This window comes from Haliotis asinina, chromosome 9 (genome assembly GCF_037392515.1).
Source record: "Haliotis asinina isolate JCU_RB_2024 chromosome 9, JCU_Hal_asi_v2, whole genome shotgun sequence".
In the NCBI taxonomy this organism is placed as follows: domain Eukaryota; kingdom Metazoa; phylum Mollusca; class Gastropoda; order Lepetellida; family Haliotidae; genus Haliotis; species Haliotis asinina.
Window position 1 is genome coordinate 1,009,109 of NC_090288.1, and position 20,870 is coordinate 1,029,978.

The 20,870-nt window shown below is 39.5% G+C and overlaps 1 protein-coding gene across 1 annotated transcript; it reads left to right on the forward strand.

Annotated features, from left to right (window-relative positions):
* Positions 1-11,414: 11,414 nt before the first annotated feature.
* Positions 11,415-20,074, forward strand: LOC137295755 (alpha-L-fucosidase-like). Its single transcript, XM_067827287.1, has 8 exons — positions 11,415-11,781; positions 11,897-12,003; positions 12,715-12,845; positions 14,328-14,461; positions 15,104-15,201; positions 15,839-15,971; positions 17,417-17,587; positions 18,438-20,074. The coding sequence occupies exons 1-8, from the start codon at positions 11,435-11,437 to the stop codon at positions 18,691-18,693; spliced, it is 1,377 nt and encodes a 458-aa protein (XP_067683388.1). The 5' UTR covers positions 11,415-11,434; the 3' UTR covers positions 18,694-20,074.
* The last annotated feature ends 796 nt before the right edge of the window (positions 20,075-20,870 follow it).

Consider the following 20,870-nt stretch of genomic DNA (forward strand, 5'->3'; position numbering starts at 1 on the left):
CCTCTTATGACAATCATAGTCGACCATGCACATGGGTTCCTGAAGGCCTATTCTGCACCTTCACGGGTCCATTGGTCCTTTGACCATGCACAGTTAATAAAAGAGACTGAACTCACTTTTTTGATTAAACATGAGAAATGGTAGACTAATAACCTGATCCCGTTAGTCACCTCTTACGACAAGCATAGTCGCCTTTTATGGCAAGCATGGGTTGCTGAAGGCCTATTCTACCTTCACGGGTCATGTGACATACTGAATGTCACAAACAGGCTTGAAACTGTAATCAATATCCCCCTCTAGTAGCTAGTATGACCAGGTCAAATGAAATGAATATAAGTAAAAAGATAAAACATTATTCGATAAATGGGATAGTGAATCTGCTGTCAACATGATGTTTCCTGGAATGCCAGTCATACTATATATACTTTTAACTACATTTTGCCTGTCGTAAGAGGCGACTAACGGGATCGGGTGGTCAGACTAGCTGACTTGGTTGACACACGTCATCGGTTCCCCATTGCGCAGATAGATGCTCATGTTATTGATCACTGGATTGTCTGGTCCAGACTCGATTATTTACAGACTGTCGCCATATAGCTGGAATATTGCTAAGTGCGACGTAAAACTAAACTCACTCACTCACTCTAACGGATGGATGTTTGTTGTTCAGATGACCCTGCTTTGCGACATAGCTGCACTGAGCATAACATGCATTTTGGCTCTGTGCCTGATTCAAAACATATCCAGACGCCGCTCTTAACCCCGGCTGTGACTGGTGTATTGTGTACATGATATGACACACACACACACACACACACACACACACACACCTTTCTTCCGTCAGATGCAGTGTGCAAGATATGCCCACCTCCCCCTCCCCCATCACACATTTTATGACTGCTGGGAAATAAAACCCGGAACTTAGACAACACTATAGTCACAACTCTACCGCACCATTCATGACGCTCAGTAACAACTTTCACCTCTGTGACGTCATGACGTTTCATGTGACGTCATAACAATGGTTAACACAACAATGGTTTCGTGAGAGCAGCAGATGCCTGAAACAGTGGACAGTCAGAGGAGTAATGAAGGGTTCGTAGCGTTGCTCTTCTAAAGAGTTATGGATGTTAGTGATGACGATTCTCTCTTCGACTTTTTCACGGATGTGCCAAGGGCCAAAAGTCATGCGAGAGAAATATGTCCTACACCAGCTGACCCATTAAAGACTGCTCCATCAGCAGGTTGCTGGACATACGGCAGTCAGATAAGAAATGTAACAGTGGAAAGTGAAAGACAAATTCAAACACACAGAGACAGTATATTCAGTGAGGAACAAGAAATTTTCTCCGACGATTTCTCAACTGCTGCCCCACTTCATTCTCCGAGTCTTGAAATAGATGATGCCTCTGTTCCGGAATATGAGGACGACTTTGAATCAACGCCTTCTGAAACGAGTGAGAGTTACCCAGCAGCGCCGGGTAGGGAAGACTCACGCGATCAAGGCGGCAGCACGACTGACAGCAGTATCGCAGTAAACTGTAGTAAACGCCGTTACCCGACCCAAATGTCACCGGGTCACACACAGCATAACGCTGCCAGGAATATCTGCAATGGAGATAGGTCTACACGGGGATGCTATCACGTTACTACAGCTGCGGGTAAGCAGTCAGCTGAGCGCAGGAGCACCGATCGAAGACTGCTGAGATCTGGAGACCGCGTATCAGGACGAAAGGCAGGATACAAGGACGAAAGGTTTGACGTGAAGAACACAATACAGTTGACATCAAGCAGGTCAAGAAAACGAGGATGTAACCAGCACTGTTCGTCTTCAGGTACCAACTCCGAATCCGGACGCGTGAAGGATGTTGTAGACAGTGAGTTATCTTTAGACACATCTTCTGACGTTGCTGCTGGCAACTGTGCCGACATCCGTCTGAATAATTTCTCTGAAAAATCGGTTAACATGGCTTCCAGGAATAAACTGTCTCTGCCCAGTGTGGACAGGTGTGGCCGAATTCAGCTGACCAAACACCGAGGAGAGCGGTCAACGGGGCACCGTGCAACGGGCCATCATGGAAACAAGGCTTCAAGCAAACAACCACGAACGTATGTTTCAATGACAGGAAGAGACAACGTGAGATCAGGTTTCAACAGACGCCAGTCCAGGAAACCTGCCGTTCCAATCCCCCTGAAATCGGAGGCCACATACTGTGATGGGGAGCTGTCTGTGAACGTGAGAGGAGACAGGCGAGGCAACCCAGACAAGAACAAGTTCAATGTGACTATTACAGTGATTCACAAGCACACAAAGTCGCGCCCGACGCCGTACCTCAGTCGTGAGACTCGTCAGCCACGGGTGTTGCAGCAGTCTCGGCCAATAGACTGGAACATTATCCAACACAGGGCAGTATTCCCAGGATTCAACACCTCCACAGACCCGGAAGTCAATCGGCGGTACCTGCAGCAGTTTGGCTTGTAGAAGTACAGGGGAGTTTGGGTATTTTGTTGTCTTTTCTCTTCTTTTTTAACTGTTTAGGAACAACGCTATTCCGCTACTATTACATTGTTCTTGTTATGTATTGTTACGGTAACCAAAAAATGTTACCATACTTCTCTCCACACATGCGTCCTTAATGTTTCGTTGACATCTGTTTAACTTGGAGATCGTTTTGTAGTATAATACAGTGCACCTCCACGTTGATATGATTAAAATATACACAAAATAATTAGATATCAGCTCGATCTGTTGTATGCCTGCTGTTGTTTAATGTTCATTAATCTTCCACGGCATGTTTACATTGGTCTGTAAGTATTCCAATCTGGATCAGACAATCCAGTGGTCGACACGAGGCACAATCTAAGCAGCCAGGATAACATACATCCACCAGATCAGCAAGACGTTTTTACAATACCGTGTCACCAGGTTTCAGTCTTGTGGCATATATGTATTGATTTTGTAACGTGAAAGTTATTAATAACTGAATTCTCAAGTGAGTTTTAATTACGTCACGTACTTGGAGGACAGTGTATGCCAACAGATTGGAGTGAGTGAGTGAGTGAGAAGTATCCCGTTATCCGTCGGCTGTATGCAGAAAAAAGCCTTAAATGATGCAAGTATTTGACTTTAACTCAGAGCATAAGTACCATATGTAATATTAAGCACTACACTTTCTCAGTAAAGTACAGATTCTAGTACTTTTGGTGGTTTGAGGGAATCCACATCAGGCACCAAATCGCCAGCACACAGTCAGCCACCTAACAACGCCCCAAACCACCACTGATTACTCGTCACCAGTCAACAAAAGTAATAGAATTTGCACTTTACTGAGAAAGTGTAATCCCCAATATAAGCTGTGCTACTTTTGATCACTTGCTAAATGACATTGTGTATTCTGAGTATCGGGACTGGAAGCAGGGTTCCCGGGACCCCATAATGACGTATCAAATGACAAGCACTTGCCAGAGTTCTTGCAAGTTCTTTCACTCCGAAGTATATGTTGAAGAAGTCACACTGCGACCCAAGCAGGTGAAAAGTAGTTTCTGAGGAAATGTACTCAAACATTTGCATTCAGTAGTGGCACTTTTTGTTTTGTACAGAAATACATCTATATCACCGAAATGGAGGGCTGCAATACATTCACACAAACAATACTATATCTGCCCATTCAGAAACGAAATATTTTCTAGATTCACAAAACTGATGTGCCACAAGTAGGTATCATCGCGAGCAGCTGGTCTGACTTCAGACTTCGATATCAAGTTGGAACTGTATTATTACGTACTGACATATCCTAATGTCAGACCCCGACGGCTCACAACAAAGACTGGACCCGGCAGATCAGATACACTTCCGGGTCAAGTGCTACATCCTTGAATCAGATGTTATTTTGTGTATTTGTACATGATTCACGCATCTCGTGTTGAGGAAGCGGATGAATGACAATGTGTCATCAATAGCTCATCCGCGGTAACACCGACCACAACGTGTGTTTCCAGCATTACCAAATACAGACTGAGACAGTCTAAACCATCACAAACTTCGTCGTGACACGAGTATTATCGGAAATCACCACAAGTTGCCCACTCCATTACCAATGTTAGTTGTGAAGAGTTGTGTCTCCAAGACGCTCCATGATCAAGTGGTTTCCTAGAAACGCCCTGACCTCTGTTTGTCATGAAATCTTTGTCAGTTTTGTCAAAATAATATAAAGTCTACAGATGACCTTGGTCGTGTAGGGCATGAGATAACTGAAATTCACATGCCGGCCTTCAAGCAACGCCGAGAAAGTTGTTGCTCTTGGCTGTTATCAATCTTATCTTCAGTGTATCTGACGTCACAACTCACTGTATGACTCGATATCGCCCTCGTTGTTGTTACTAGGCAGCAGATTGTTACAGGGGTCAATTCAAGGTCCATGAAGGTCCTAAAGTTTGTTAGTTGGTACATCAACAGCGATGACTTGCCAGTTTCAAGCCTTACGCAACTAGACTTACAGACGTTTAGCTGGGCTAGGGCACACCGGTTTCAAAAGCAAAGTACTTTGTGAACTGGGATTAGGTGCCTTACTCTGATGGTGTGGGTTCGAATCCCGGATGGGACTTACCCCAACAAAGGTACTAGAATGTGTACTTTAGTGAGAAGTTGTAATCTCCTGTGTAACGTATATTGCATTTAACCACTTTCTAAATGCCTTGTATTCTGAGCACGAACTTCGGGTTCATGTGAAGATATACTCTACCGACAACTGCTCTGCACGTTTTCCATGTCAAAACATTGATTACCAGAACAGTCTCGTTTCCTCTTTAATTGGTTCCGTCTTATTGTGCAACTTACTGTGATAACCAGTCCAGAATTTTTAAACTATGTCATTTAAGTGGATGCATAAATGTTAATCAGTATGATGTGATAGGTCTACGCACTTGCATATTGCAACACTGAGCTCCCTCTAATCCTTGCAATCCTACAGCGTGCTCTGTTGTTCAACGAGCTCTGACAAACGGAATCCTGGTAATCGTGGAAATCTAAAAACGAGGCTCTGCCGCTAATTTTGGTTGTCTGTGACGAAACTGATATTACATCAACCTCACTGTGCGTCACAGAACTACACTGAATGACCGTAAAGAACACATAACATGTTTAACCAGTGAGCCAGATGCATCGTGAACCATTTTACGACCTTATCAAACAGGGGCAATCTGTGATTCCATAGTTAAGGTATGCTGCCTACACCTCGACATAAAGTATAGAAAGACGGTGTTATTGAAGTTTAATATTAAACCTCATTCGTAAATACCATTTCCTTATGAAACAAGGAACTGGAATTCGGTTTAACCAGAGCTGTTTGTGCTGTAAATTTCCACTTTCCACACGAGAAAATTCGAATCGGCTGAAAAGAAGGTCAGTGTCTGAATAGGTTAATGAGACTTATGTTTAAGTATGTACCAACACTGTTATAGGATGAATGAATGAATGAATGAATCTCTTTATTTCCTCCAGACTGCAGTCCGAAGATCATTGTAAACATATACATAAAATATTTACAGCAACATTATCACAAATAATGAAAGGTCTAGAATGCAAGGTTTAGAGAGGGAAGCAATGAATATAAGTATTTACAGAAGAGGACAATCATGCATCTCCATGACACTTCATCAATATCGGAGTTATTGGTAGTTCACCCCCAGAAAACAGTGACAACATTTCATCTTCAGATAGTAGTTCTACTATGAGTTTTGAAAAGAAGTTGTTTCTGCTGTTCATATAGTGTTCACAGTGTAGAATTATGTGGCAGTCATAATCATTACAATATCTTTTGCAGAGTTCACAGTATTTTGAAAAATTTTCCCCTTGAGCTGATTTCTACACAAAACAGTAATATATATTTAAATTACATGTAAAAATACATCAAACAATACAATCTATGTATACCAAAGAAATTGTGGGTCAGGCGATATCATGTCTTGTCTCACACACACTTGAGAAACCCATCGTTCAGTTTCAGATATATAGCTTCATTTATACAGCTTATAATTATTCTTCGCCATGACGATTTACATGAAAACCTTCCAAATTCTAGATAGGCACTAAGATAACTGAAGATTTAAAACTGGTTTGAATAAGTGTATCACATATACTATGTGAGGCAGCTGTTCTAGTTTGAAAGGTAGCTAGATGTACACAGAAAATATCTTTGAATGAAGAATTACACTTGCTGTTACACAGCTTGCCAAGAAATAATAGTCTACATTTATCTATATATCCATCCATTCTCCACAATCCAAGGTTACCTAGGACTGAAGCAGAGGAAAAGCGCTTACCGAAATCTCTCTGGCGAAATATCTCTGTGTACTTTCCACCAAATCATAATCTTTACCTCGAAGAATGGGTAAAATTTGACAACCGTAAAAGCTTGTCGGAAGTATCATTCTTTTCAATATTTTAACAGAAGAAGTAGGGTGGAGATCTCTACTGTTTAAACCTAGACCTTTTAGAGAATTTACAGATTGCCGTGCTTTCTGGGAGTATGAGCGTACTCTAGATTTAGGGGACAGATCAAACGAAAGTAAAATGCCTCCATACTTGACACGTTCACTTGTTGGTATGTCTGAGTCACCAAATTTGAATGAATTTGTACCCAGATGCCTCTTATATTTGCAGAAAATGACACAAGTGCCGTTACAAGTTAGACGCCACTTACAAGCATATCTGCTGACAGTATCAAGTGATGATTGAAGACCCTTTGGAGAAGTAGAGCCAAGTGTTGTGTCGTCAGCTAATAGAATACATGGGATATAAGTGCCCCGTAGACAAATGCCATTGTTCAAATTTCTAAGTTCACATATCAAATCATTAATAAAAACAAGGAAAAACCAAGAAGAGAGGACTCTTCCTTGCCCAACACCTTGCTTGATAACATATTCATTTGATCTGAGACCATAATATTGCACAAAAGCAGAGCTTATTGTATAGCTTTGATATAGGAGTTGCCACATTTTGCCTTTAATGCCCATTTGATATAACTTTAAAAAGAGTCCATTATACCATATGCGATCAAACGCCTTCTCGTTGTCCATGAAAGCAGTATAAACTGGAGAATCTCTACTTAGATAGTAAGATACTGTAGTTCTTACGCTTTAGCATGTCCTTACAATAGTTGTTGCACAAATACCATAGCAACCCTTGTCCTTTAACACACATTTACAATAGTTGATGCACAAATACCATAGCAACCCTTGTCCTTTAACACACATTTACAATAGTTGATGCACAAATACCATAGCAACCCTTGTCCTTTAACACACATTTACAATAGTTGATGCACAAATACCATAGCAACCCTTGTCCTTTAACATACATTTACAATAGTTGATGCACACATACCATAGCAGCCCTTGTCCTTTAACACACATTTACAATAGTTGATGCACAAATACCATAGCAACCCTTGTCCTTTAACACACATTTACAATAGTTGATGCACAAATACCATAGCAACCCTTGTCCTTTAACACACATTTACAATAGTTGATGCACAAGTACCATAGCAACCCTTGTCCTTTAACACACATTTACAATAGTTGATGCACAAATACCATCGCAGACGATATACTTACAGCACACCTACAATAATAGATGCACAAATACCATAGGAACCACTATCGTTTAACGCACATTTACAATAGTTGATGCACAAATACCATAGCAACCCTTGTCCTTTAACATACATTTACAATAGTTGATGCACAAATACCATAGCAACCCTTGTCCTTTAACACACATTTACAATAGTTGATGCACAAATACCATAGGAACCCTTGTCCTTTAACACACATTTACAATAGTTGAGATTTTAGAATAGATATTACATCGTTCAATATGAAATTAAAATCAGAAAAAATGTAATTCAGTTAACTGAATACAGTAAAGACACAGACGTGTTGATACAATGCACGGGCCAGGCTAAACACATATTTATTTACACGTAAAGTAATCCCACTCCAGGCACATAACCAAGAGGGTCTATGATGTGTATAAACAATGTGCAACGTCAAGTTTACAGTAAGTGCAAACACTTTTCAGTATTGCAGAATCAGTGTACAGTATATTAGTATTAAACAAAATCTTCAAGTAATATGAAGCTTGTTATAGTGTGATGTATGCGAGATGCTGGGTTATATTTTTGTACACGCGTGTAATGTACATGTGTGTAATGTGCACCAGTGTAATGTACATGTGTGTAATGTATATGTGTGTGATGTACACGAGTATAATGTACATGTGTGTAATGTGCACGAGTGTAATGTACATGTGTGTAATGTACACGTGTGTAATGTACATGTGTGTAATGTACATGTCTGTAATGTACATGTGTGTAGTGTACATGTGTGTAATGTACATGTGTGTAATGTACATGTGTGTAGTGTACACCTGTTTAATGTACATGTGTGTAATGTACACGAGTATAATGTACATGTGTGTAATGTACACATGTGTAAATGTGTGTAATGTACATGTGTGTAATGTACATGTGCGTAATGTACCTGTGTGTAATGTACATGTGTGTAATGTACATGTGTGTAATGTACATGTGTGTAATGTACACGAGTGTAATGTACATGAGTGCAATGTACATGTCTGTAATGTACATGTGTGTAGTGTACATGTGTGTAATGTATATGTGTGTAATGTACATGTGTGTAGTGTACACCTGTTTAATGTACATGTGTGTAATGTACACGAGTATAATGTACATGTGTGTAATGTACACATGTGTAAATGTGTGTAATGTACATGTGTGTAATGTACATGTGCGTAATGTACCTGTGTGTAATGTACATGTGTGTAATGTACATGTGTGTAATGTACATGTGTGTAATGTACACGTGTTTAATGTACATGTGCGTAATGTACATGTGTGTAATGTACATGTGTGTAATGTACATGTGTGTAATGTACATGTGTGTAATGTACACGAGTGTAATGTACATGAGTGCAATGTACATGTGCGTAATGTACATGTGTGTAGTGTACACCTGTTTAATGTATATGTGTAATGTACACGAGTGTAATGTACATTTGTGTAGTGTATATGTGTGTAATGTATGAGTTACACGCCGTGTTTTAGCATTGTAGATTTAATACGTTTAATAATAAGTACCATAACGCATCTCTGATTCGTTTGCTTCGCTGAATATGGGTATTACTTGTATGCCATAAAAATTCTTTACACCGGTGACATTATTTCTGTAGCCTAGAACAGAGGTATTTTCCAAATGTTGCGTTTCTGGTGTAATAAACTAAATTTAAAAAATGACGCTAATTTCCCATCACGCCACTATAAGATAATATTGCGCAAACTAGCTCCGTCTTGCTTTTAGTGATTTGAACTCTCACCTCGCTGATTGGCATTTGGCCGAAAACCCTCCTGTCCTTGTGGCCATTCCACAGAGGATCCGTTACAATACATTTTTGTGTGTCCTTGTTTTAATCATCTGACACGAAACAAATACTTCTACCTCAAAGGTTTGATGTGAAAACTATTCTGTACAGTGATTGCCGATTTAATGTCATCGAAAATAATAGTCTGGCAACATCAGTCTACAATTATATTCAAGAAACATATCGATTCACTGAAACATAAAATCTAACAACGATATTGAACAACTCCATTAAGACTATACCATTATTATCAGTTTATTTCCAAGAATCTCCACGTGATACTCATCTTCAATCTGGATGTGTTTTGTTTTCCTTAACTAACGTGTGACGTCTGAGTATGTATGTTCAGTATCATGCGGGGAGAGGCATTACTATAGGCAAAGTTTCCTGTTTGTCAATCCCCACAAACCCCGTTCTATGACACGATATACATATATGTTATTAGAGGAAAATAAATATTGTTTCAACCGTACAACTACTACACGACAAGCTCGTGAAGGTCCGGGATAGAACAGACCTTCGACAACCCATGCTTGCCATAAAAGGCGATTATGCTTGTCGTAAGAGGCGACTAACGGGATCAGGTGGTCAGACTCGCTGACTTGGTTGACACGTCATCGGTTCCCAACTGCGCAGAACTTAAAATACTTTCAACAATTTGCTTCCACTTTGCTATATACAAGCCAAAACATTTTAAATAATCGTAGACTCGTAGACATATTCATGAAGACTGTTTTGCCATTGCCGGGAATATTGATGACTTTGCCATAGCTTTATGCAGGCAATATACAATGTAACTTCAAAAGCAAATGGAATTATAACCTTTGATTCAGAATAAACTTTATGTACAGTTTCATACACCTATCATTGTTAAAGTTCTCAGTATAAATCAGTAAAATATGCAAATAATACTTCATTGATAATTTGGAAATACTGCTATTTTTGCTACCAAAAGGAAGAGATACTGTCATATTTGCAAATGGAATTTCTTCAACTGATCGAACAATGGAAGCCTTCTGTCTAGTGGTGTGTGAACAAGAGTTAGATATGATATTTGGCATTGTGAAGTAATCTGAATGACCTAAACCTTTTTAACAACAAATTTAGATCTACCCCAATATGTTAGTATTTGTATGTATTTGACTTTCTGAACTAAGACTTCATTGAAGCATATAAGTGACTTAAGAAATATAAACCTTTTTCATCAATGATATAAGAACAAGAGTTTAAATATGACATTTGCCTTTGTGCTGTAATTTGAATGATCCTTCCCCGTTTAACAATTGCTTCTTAGATGTATCCACTTGTTTTGGCATTTGTTTATAATTGACACATAACAAACACTGTTTTCTACTTGATTGCTGATATAGAAAAGAAGAGATGTGCAGCAAGTACTGAAGCTGGGTGCTTGAAACCTTACACAACATGGAAATATTAAACGTGATATTCAAGGCAGTAGAAATGTGAACTGAGGAATGTTAAAGTTTTTTTTATTTTTTATTTATTTTTGATGCATAAATGCATAAATGGAATTTAGAGATAATTAATTCGTTAACTCATTAATTATTTAATCCCTACATTCAATACGTCTTATCAGTTAACTATGTTTTGTAGTCAAACTTTTATGAATATTGTAAAAAGCTTTGAAAACTCAAGAGCAATTCCTCTGAAAACAGCTGTTGAAAGGGGCGGGTGGTCAGTCTGCCTAGATTGGGAACGAAAGCCTTCGCACAATCCTTTTACTTATCTAAAAATGTATGAAAATGTGTTGTAAACAAGCAGCGAGGTGTGGAACACGTGTGTTACTATTTTAGGGAAGGAATTCCTTCGCGTCATGTGATTCAAAATGTCAGGACGCACATGTAGGTATGTATCTTAACTAACTCACTCACTACACGACAATTTCATATTAGCGGTAAGCAATGAGTCATATCCAGGGAGTTACATATCCTTTGTTTACAAAGTCACATGACCACAGTCACATGCTTCAAAATGGCGGAGGCCAGAAGTTGTTTTGTAACTCTGTTCCTGCTCTGTGTGTGCGTAAATGCACAATACCAGCCAAACTGGGCTTCGATAGATTCCAGGCCCCTGCCAGCGTGGTATGATGAGGCTAAACTGGGAATCTTTATTCACTGGGGTGTTTTCTCCGTGCCCAGTTTCTCGTCGGAATGGTTCTGGTGGAACTGGAAGGGTGACCAGAGTACCCCGGGTGTCAGGTTTTTCATGCAGGAGAACTACCGACCCGGTTTCACGTATGCAGATTTCGGCGCTATGTTCACAGCGGAATTCTTCAACGCAGAAGACTGGGCTGACATATTTGCAGCATCAGGCGCACAGTAAGCGAGAAAGACTGATAAAACAAAAAAAATGTAATATCATTGCACTAAACTGTAGTCACTCAAGTTCATCTAACAGTTGCTAGCATGATGTGAGATATCTGTTCCATTTCAGGTACATAGTATTTACAAGCAAGCATCACGAAGGTTTCTGTAACTGGCCTTCAAAAGCATCATTTAACTGGAACTCTATGGATGTTGGCCCTAAGAGAGATATTGTTGGTATGTATTTAGATTGCACATTAACATGGAACAAGCTTGGGGCCTTGTGTGCTAGATAATGATACAAGTAGTAGTATATCCATGGCTGACTGAACATGGCTGACTGAACATGGCTGACTGAACATGGCTGACTGAACACATCAGTTGTGAAATTCACTAAATTGTTAGAAGGAAATGGTCACAGTTGAAGAGCTGTTAAGTAGGAAATGGATTGAATATCACAAACAAATAATATCAAACATTATGACGTCATATTGTAGAATGTTATTTCTACATAGATAAACAATGCTTCAGATATTTTTGGAACTGTAATTTGATAATACAAGGTAAACTTGCTACTTGTTCATGGTATTGACATACTGTTCCCAAGTTCTATATATGTCAAATATGTGAAATAAACTTTCTTGTCTATTTTGTATCTAATTATAATCAGCATGTTTGAGTACAGAAATCTGTTCTTGAACGTATGAAATCTCAATCAATTCACATAGGTAGTTGGCAGTGTGCTGAGATGAGGAGATATTGAGTCTGTTTGTTATAAGACAGTAACCTCAAGCTTATAGGGGACCTTGGACCATATCAGTAAATGAGTTCTGATATAGTAATGTATGCAGTCACTGGACCATTTATTCTGTTGTGTTTCCCACTTTCATGGACTGTGTAACATTTGTGTCATTCAGAACATTGAAAGACTGATATATCTTTATGCAGGTGAACTTGCAACAGCCATCCGAAACAAGACCAAGTTGCACTTCGGTCTGTACCACTCCATGTTTGAATGGTTTCACCCCCTCTACCTCAGTGACAAGGCAAACAACTTCACTACTCAGGACTTTGTCAAGGTCAGCCTCAGCAAGTACTTTCCTTTTGTTTGTGTAGAAACAACACACTGCTGCAAAACTGTCAATATTATCTGATAATATGGGTAAATCATTACAGTGACATGTTTGCTCGTTTAGGCAGGCACCTTTCCTCATAGTCCCTTTACAAACTGTTGTAACCAAACAATCAGCGTCTGACTTGATTGGGTATGCTTTTCATTCAGATTGGTGAAATATTGCTAGTGCTGGGGATGTTTACTGCATCCAGTGTAGATACCATTTTCCACTGCAAGTGAAAGGCAGCAGTTTTGTTTGTATAAATTCCTAGTATTGAGAATGTCTTGTATAACTCTATAGTATATGAGGGGAAGTGAAGGAAACATCTACACATGTAAAGTTTGGTTTCATGCTGATAGATATGTTGCATTGTACTTCAAACTCTCTATACAATTTTGCAACATTTCGCGGAAGATTGGAAGCCATGGTGAACGTGTAAAACACAACTTGATTTTGTGGACTGTGCTCAAGCAGAAAAGTGTCAGATAGAAGCGATCAGTCAAAACGTACCCTCAGTGATGGGGACAGTGAAGTTGGCCATGAATACCCTTCTCGGTCTGCTGATGAAGAATCATTTGACGACAGTGACAGGATTGTTAATAGAATGGTGCGGCCAACATTATGATTGTGCAACATAAGAAATTCACTTAGTTATTCCTGGTGCAGGTACTAACTTAAAAATGAATCATACTGTGATATATTTTTGTCTTTTTAATTGATCATGTTGCTGCACTCTCAGTTTTCCCTGCCTTTGCTCTGTGTGCAGATGTCTCACAGTAAGATTTCACCAACTGCAGGCCATGGCAACAAACTTGTCAGATGAGATTGATCCATGTACACATACTGTCTTTGACTTGAAAATGATGTACATATTCACATTCCTCCCACAGCAGGATATGTATAAAAACAAACATTCTGTATTGGAAGCAGCAATGTCTGCCTGTGTCAAGATCAATATTAGACCTGGTGTTCATTAACGAATGCTTGTCACAATAGGTGACTAACAGGATTGGATGGTGTTCAGTGACACTTGTACATTGGATATCACAATATATGACAAAATGTTATGGATGAACACAGCGTTTCGGGGTTATTCCATGTCCCTGGTGTAAACAATAAAGAAAAAGTTGACATCAATAACATTTTGTTGTATATTAGAATACCGACCTCTAAATGCCTCTCAAGAACCTATATCACAATAGGTGACAAACAAGATCAAGATCAGTTGGTGTTCAGTAACCCATGCTTGTCACAAAATGTAACTAACAGGATCAGATGGTCAGTTGGTTGATTTGGTTTGATGCATGTCGTCATGTTGTCAGTCAGTGGATTGTCTGGTCTGGAGTTGATTGTTTACAAACTATTGTCAAATACCTGTATTATTACTGAGTGCAATGTTAAACAGTGAATGTAGACAGGAGGAGCTACAGTGAGTGGGTGTTACAGGACAAGACCATGCCAGAACTGTACGAGCTGATCAACACGTACCAGCCAGATGTCATCTGGTCAGACGGCGACTGGGAGGCACCTGATGTCTACTGGAACTCCACCCAGTTCCTGGCCTGGCTGTACAATGAGAGGTGAGTGACCCGCTAACATTTGTAGATACACGTGATCCTCCATATAGATCTTTTACTCTGATTCACTGCCTCAGCCAACAATGGGTGAATGGTTCATTGATTTACTAACTAACATTGATTTAGTAACTATTATAGCTAAAGTGGATAGAATTATCATTAAAACACCCACAAGATACCAGAAAAGAGTGGGCCGCTGTAACTTGATATTGTCCACAAAATGCGTGACGACTGACCATTATCAAACCCGTCGTTAGGCAACGTCATAAGTAGCTCAGCTGTTGATGATGAATCACATATGACTCATTTGAACTTGATTTCATTATTGGTGATATTTCTGTCACTTTCTTGCCAGTTCCAACCGTAACAAATGTACCATAAATTACAACACATAGCAGTGAAAACATTGACTGGAACTCAACCTTGTTGAGCACTGAAAACAATGGCAGTTGGTAGTATGGGCAAAGGTCAGGGTCGAATGTCATCACTTCTAATAGCGACGTCATCAGTCTTGTTCTATGACGGATCCATATTTGTAAAAAAATGTGTCTGTGATTTCCATCGTTTGTTGTTACAGTAAATGCTTCCAAACTGATGCCATTATTTGATTTGATTTGAAATGTTTCATTCTACTTTTACTTTCAGTCCTGTAAAAGATACAGTTGTCACTAATGATAGATGGGGAAAAGGTATCGCTTGTCATCATGGTGGCTTCCTCACCTGCAGTGACAGGTATAATCCAGGTGAGACCAGTTTAGGAACTAGTTGTCCATGGTGCATGTCATTCAAGACAGGTATAATCCAGGTGAGACCAGTTTACTAGTTGTCCATGGTGCATGTCATTCAAGACAGGTATAATCCAGTTGAGACCAGTTTAGGAACTAGTTGTGCATGTCATTCAAGACAGGTATAATCCAGGTGAGACCACTTTAGGAACTGGTTGCCCTGGTGCATGTCATTCAAGACAGGTATAATCCAGGTAAGGCCAGTTTTAGCACTAGTTGTCCGTGGTGCATGTCATTCAAGACAGGTATAACCCAGGTGAGACCAGTTTAGGAACTAGTTGTCCATGGTGCTAGTCAGTCAAGACAGGTATAATCCAGGTGAGACCAGTTTAAGTAATAGTTGTCCATAGTGCTAGTCAGTCAAAAATTTCGACATATTGATGGGAAGGTTGTTTCATGATCTAGTTCTTCTAAAAGTAAAGGATAGTCATGATTTCAGTTCATGAAAAGTTGAGAAATATGTAACACATTCTGCATGATCTGCTTGAAGCTGTATTGAGGAGTGTACGGGGATGTGTTCACTGTAACCAATATATTGATGAGAACCTTATATATATATACTGTATGGTTTCATGATATATGTTCTGTCATGCAGGTGTGCTTCAAAAGAGAAAATTTGAGAATGCCATGACAATTGATAAATATTCCTGGGGATATCGACGTAATGCGAGGATCACTGACTTCCTGAGCACCAAGGAACTATTGGCGACTTTCATCCAGACTGTCAGGTACGGTGTTACGATGGGTGAGAACACTGATGTACAAAAAGTATTGAAGACAGAATCTGCACAGTATAGTAAATACACCTGTACAATATCTACTTAACTGTATCATAATGAGCCCTAGGGGAAGGTAAACAAACAAACAGAAATGTTACTCACTTGTAAGTGGGGTACATTGTAAATAATGAAAGAACGCTTAGACACTCAGAAAGGGACATTTATGGGGCTTGATGGGTGAGCTGGCTAAAGTACCAGGCTAGTCATCAAGCGAGGTGGAGGTGTTGGGATCGAACCCACCTGTGACCAGGTGTGAAAACCTTGGAGTCAGGTTTGTGTGCTTTCCATGTTGTCACAACCCCCAGTGTACACTACATAACCCTGTGCACTTGAAAGAACGCACAAATCCATTAGTGTATGACCAGATGGTGGCCACATGAACACGTGCATACACCTAGTTGTGGGTACAGCAACGTGCAGTAAACTTGGATAAAGTATTGTGGCTATGTGTCCCAGTCCACCCAGTTGTGAATGGTTGCCTCTATAGGGTGAGACAGCTACAAATAACTTGGTGTGCCTAGAGGCAGCAAGAATTGTATACTCCCTAAGGAGTTGAGACTAGTAATATGATGGATTGTTGATATTGGCATCCAGTGATTGAGGGAAATATATGTCAGTGCCTTGAGCAAGCACTAGTTTCCTGGATATGTGCGCTAGATAAATGTCCTATAACAATATAACATTTATGTGTGCGGTAAGGAAATATTAAGTGTTTGTCGATAGTGTAGTAAATTATAAAGATATAGAAAATAAACATATGGACACATTCACAAGGTTAGGAAATATGTGAGTTTCATAAGACACAAACCAAAGTCTATCCTGTCTGTAATGTGCCCAGATCTATGCTGTCTGTAATGTGCCCAAGTCTATCCTGTCTGTAATGTTTGTTCCTGTAGACCGCTGAGTCACAATAACGCCATGTTTTTATATACACCAATACAGTTGTTCATCATCCAATCACCATGGAGGTGTGGACCTAAACATTGCATCCAGAGCAACAGAATTTTAGCATATAAATGAACATGAGCTAGTTGTTCTCATGGAAAATTATGAAGTTTGTACTGGAAGATTAACTTTGTCACTTCCTAGATGCTCTCGTCACTATATGACTGGAAAAGTGCTGATGTGACGTAAAACCCAACTCAACTCCAAGCTCCAAGAACAACAGTGGAACCAATATTGATATTCTTCATGGGTTTTCTTTTGTTTTGATTGCAATTTCTGAATTTCAAGAGGCATGGAAAAAAATGGTTGAAAACTGCCATCTTATTGAGTTCATTAATGAAGGTGGATGGTGGGAACCTCCTGTTTGTGACATCTTCATGCAGACAGACATATATGTAGGTATTTATGAGGCTAATGACCTGACCCCATTATGACCTGTTTCTTCACAGCTGTGGCGGAAATATGCTGATGAATGTTGGGCCCACCAAAGATGGCCTAATCATCCCCCTGTTCCAGGAACGCCTGCTGAATTTGGGCCAATGGCTTAACGTCAACGGTGATGCTATCTACAGCACTCGTCCCTGGACCTTCCAGAACGACTCCCTCACTAACAATACATGGTAAATATTGGTTCCCAGCCAACATGGGTTGGAATTATGTTCATATGCGAACATATGACTCGAGAGTGTTTCTATGACAACATCTGATGTGACAGTGTTTCTATTGCAGTTGAGGCAACACTCACCACGAGTGGCCTCCCTTTGCCTTTCTCGCCAAATCGGTCCCATGTGACTTGAGCCTACCTCTCATTACTCTCTCCTTCAGTGCCCCATTGGATGGTTGGGCTGTAATCTTGGGTCCTTGTTACGGCGCATACCCTTATACTTCTTGATGCAACTTCCTTATTGAAGTGTGCTCCCCATTTTATGTGTGATGTTATTGTGTTTATATAACAGTTGAGGCTAGAAAACCTTTTTCAGGCAACAAAGTGTCTTAAATATATTATGCACACATACCCTGTAAACACTAAACTTGAAAAATGTTTCATGCCAGTATAGGCTGGAGAAGTTTAGCATAGACAAGAGTCAAAAGAATTCATGACTTCTACAGTTTTGAATAAATTGGGCAGTGACAATCTCTAAACATTCTGCTCACTAAAAACAGAAGCAGGTGGACAAATACTGTTTGTGTTTCTGCCCAGGTGCCTAGCACCCATGCTTGTCTAGACCCAATATTAGGTAACTTTGTGGAGCTGATCTGTGAAATGTCTTCCTGCTGTACCGAGGGAAGCTGTGGCCACCAGGGACAGATTAACCTGCATGATATCACAAGTATTGTCCCATCTTGTCAGGTTGCGATACATTCAAGACACCTAGCCTGAACATTCAGTCGATTTTTGCTGATTTTATGACATGCATAGATGACTTGTGACCAATCCTTCCGTTTGAATCATGTAATGTGTTTTTTCAGGTACACCTCTAAAGTGACCTCCAGTGGCCGGAATGTGTACGCTATCATCCTCAACTGGCCGAAAGGGGACACGCTGACACTTGGACGACCTTTGACCACAGTTGCCACCACAGTGAGTCTGATGGGATATCCTGGGAAGTTCAACTGGAAGGAGAGAGGCACTGGAGGCATGGACATTGAGATTCCAGCCATCCCCATCAACAAGATGCCATGTAAATATGCCTGGGTGTTCCAGCTGACTGGTATAGGGAATTGATGAAGAACCACATGGAAACTGGGCTGGAGTGTTCTGTTTCATACGTGCAACAACTCCCAACGCATTGTTATTTTTAAGAACTGTTGAGAATCATCCTTTCATCTCCAGTTTGCATGAGATAAAAAAGAATATTTGTTTACCCGCCCAAGCAGCAGTGTGATCATTCAGTATGTTTGTAATATACTGGACAAAATAAGTTAGAGGTGTTGGTATTTTTATGATTGATATTTTATCAGTGTATCAATGAATAAATATATCTTTACTCATAATTTCAGAATTCACATATATCCCAAACTATTTTTGTCCAGTATATTTCCTACAAAGACGGGTTTGATAGGATTTATAGATGTGCAATTTTCCTCACCAGGAAGTGAGGGCCTGGCTCCACGTGATAAACAGCTATCTTTGTGTACACTGGACATACTTCTCTACATGTTTGTATACTTTTGAGTCTTCTTTTAGATGTGTACATATTTCTGTGACATTCCATTGGATGGTAAATGTGTGTCCTGTGTACAAGTGTGAAAATGTCACAGAAGTCCCTCTCTCTGATTGAGCACAGCATTTAGGTATTAGTGATGTCCATGGGTAGAAGTCCGGATGCATCAGAGAAGGAAATTTAATAACGTGCATAAAGTTTGAAGAAGTTTTGAAGAATTATCAAAATGTGATGTTATTGTCATTTTTATTTGAAAACAAACACGTTAGTGTGCTTTGTAGGGTATCTGCATTAAATGTGGAGAAGTGAGTCTGTATGAGGATATCTGTTCCAAAAGGGTTTCATATACAAATATAGTACCGCTTCCTCACTTGATACTGACTGTGGAATTGTAGACATTCTAGACAGATTGTACATGACATATATGAGAGAATCTTGTGTCCCATGCTTGTGATCATTGTTTTTCTCACAACTTGAATGAACTGAATCATTCTAGACAGATTGTACATGACATATATGAGAGAATCTTGTGTCCCATGCTTGTGATCATTGTTTTTCTTACAACTTGAATGAACTGAATCATTCTAGACAGATTGTACATGACATATATGAGAGAATCTTGTGTCCCATGCTTGTGATCATTGTTTTTCTCACAACTTGAATGAACTGAATCATTCTAGACAGATTGTACATGCCATATATGAGAGAATCTTGTGTCCCATGCTTGTGATCAATGTTTTTCTCACAACTTGAATGAACTGAATCATGCACTAAACATCTCTTTCATCATTTCATGTATTTCTGTCATTAAATTTGCTTATCACACTCACACCCATTTGTCTATTCTCAGGCTTGATTACGATATTGAATCTTTTGCACAAGATGTATTTAACAAAAATGGGACATGATTTCCAGTTCCAATAAATGTTGTGAGATATTGTCTATTTATGTCTATGTTATGAATAACAAACAATCTGGTACAGGTATGACTGCAATCAGCTTTAAAACCTGTGTACTTCAAACACACTCAGAGGGTTTGTCAGGGAACTGTTGGTACTGTTACCGTTAATAAATTGCGTGACAAAATGTATATGGAACTTCTTTTGATCCAGCAAAATATAACACAGACAAGTCTGAAATATTCAATGATATATTGAGCAAACAATGAGAAAGTTACAATGAATCACAATACAGATTTCTAGTACAATGCAGTTGAGTTCCAAGTCTAAAGTAATGGGTCACAGATATCAAATATTAACTCACCAGAATCTTGGTATTACAGTGAGAGCAGAAATACTAAATGGAGCTTCTTTACAATGAGAGTGGTCAGGCATGAAGTGCCAATCTTGAATGCAAGTCAGATTATGTTGACAGACAGATGACAAGGCAGACAGATCCAGTGAAAGTCAACACAACAACTAGCTTTTATTTAAACTGACACAAATTCTTGAACATTTCACATGGCTGTATCAGTTTTCTTGTCAGAATCTTCTCGACTGGCCATGTGTACAGCGTTTACCACCAATAGAAACTGATACTTATACCAAAGATTGTCTTAAGGCAGGCAACTCTGAAGCGCAATCTATAACCACTAAAATTCTGTTGCAATTGAACATATTTGACGTGAAATGTGACCCATGATAACTATCACCTAATCAATGATTGTACAAATTGGAGGCAACAAACTCTCGTAACATTTTACGGAGGTGTTTGTGCTGCTTGAATGTGATGATACCAT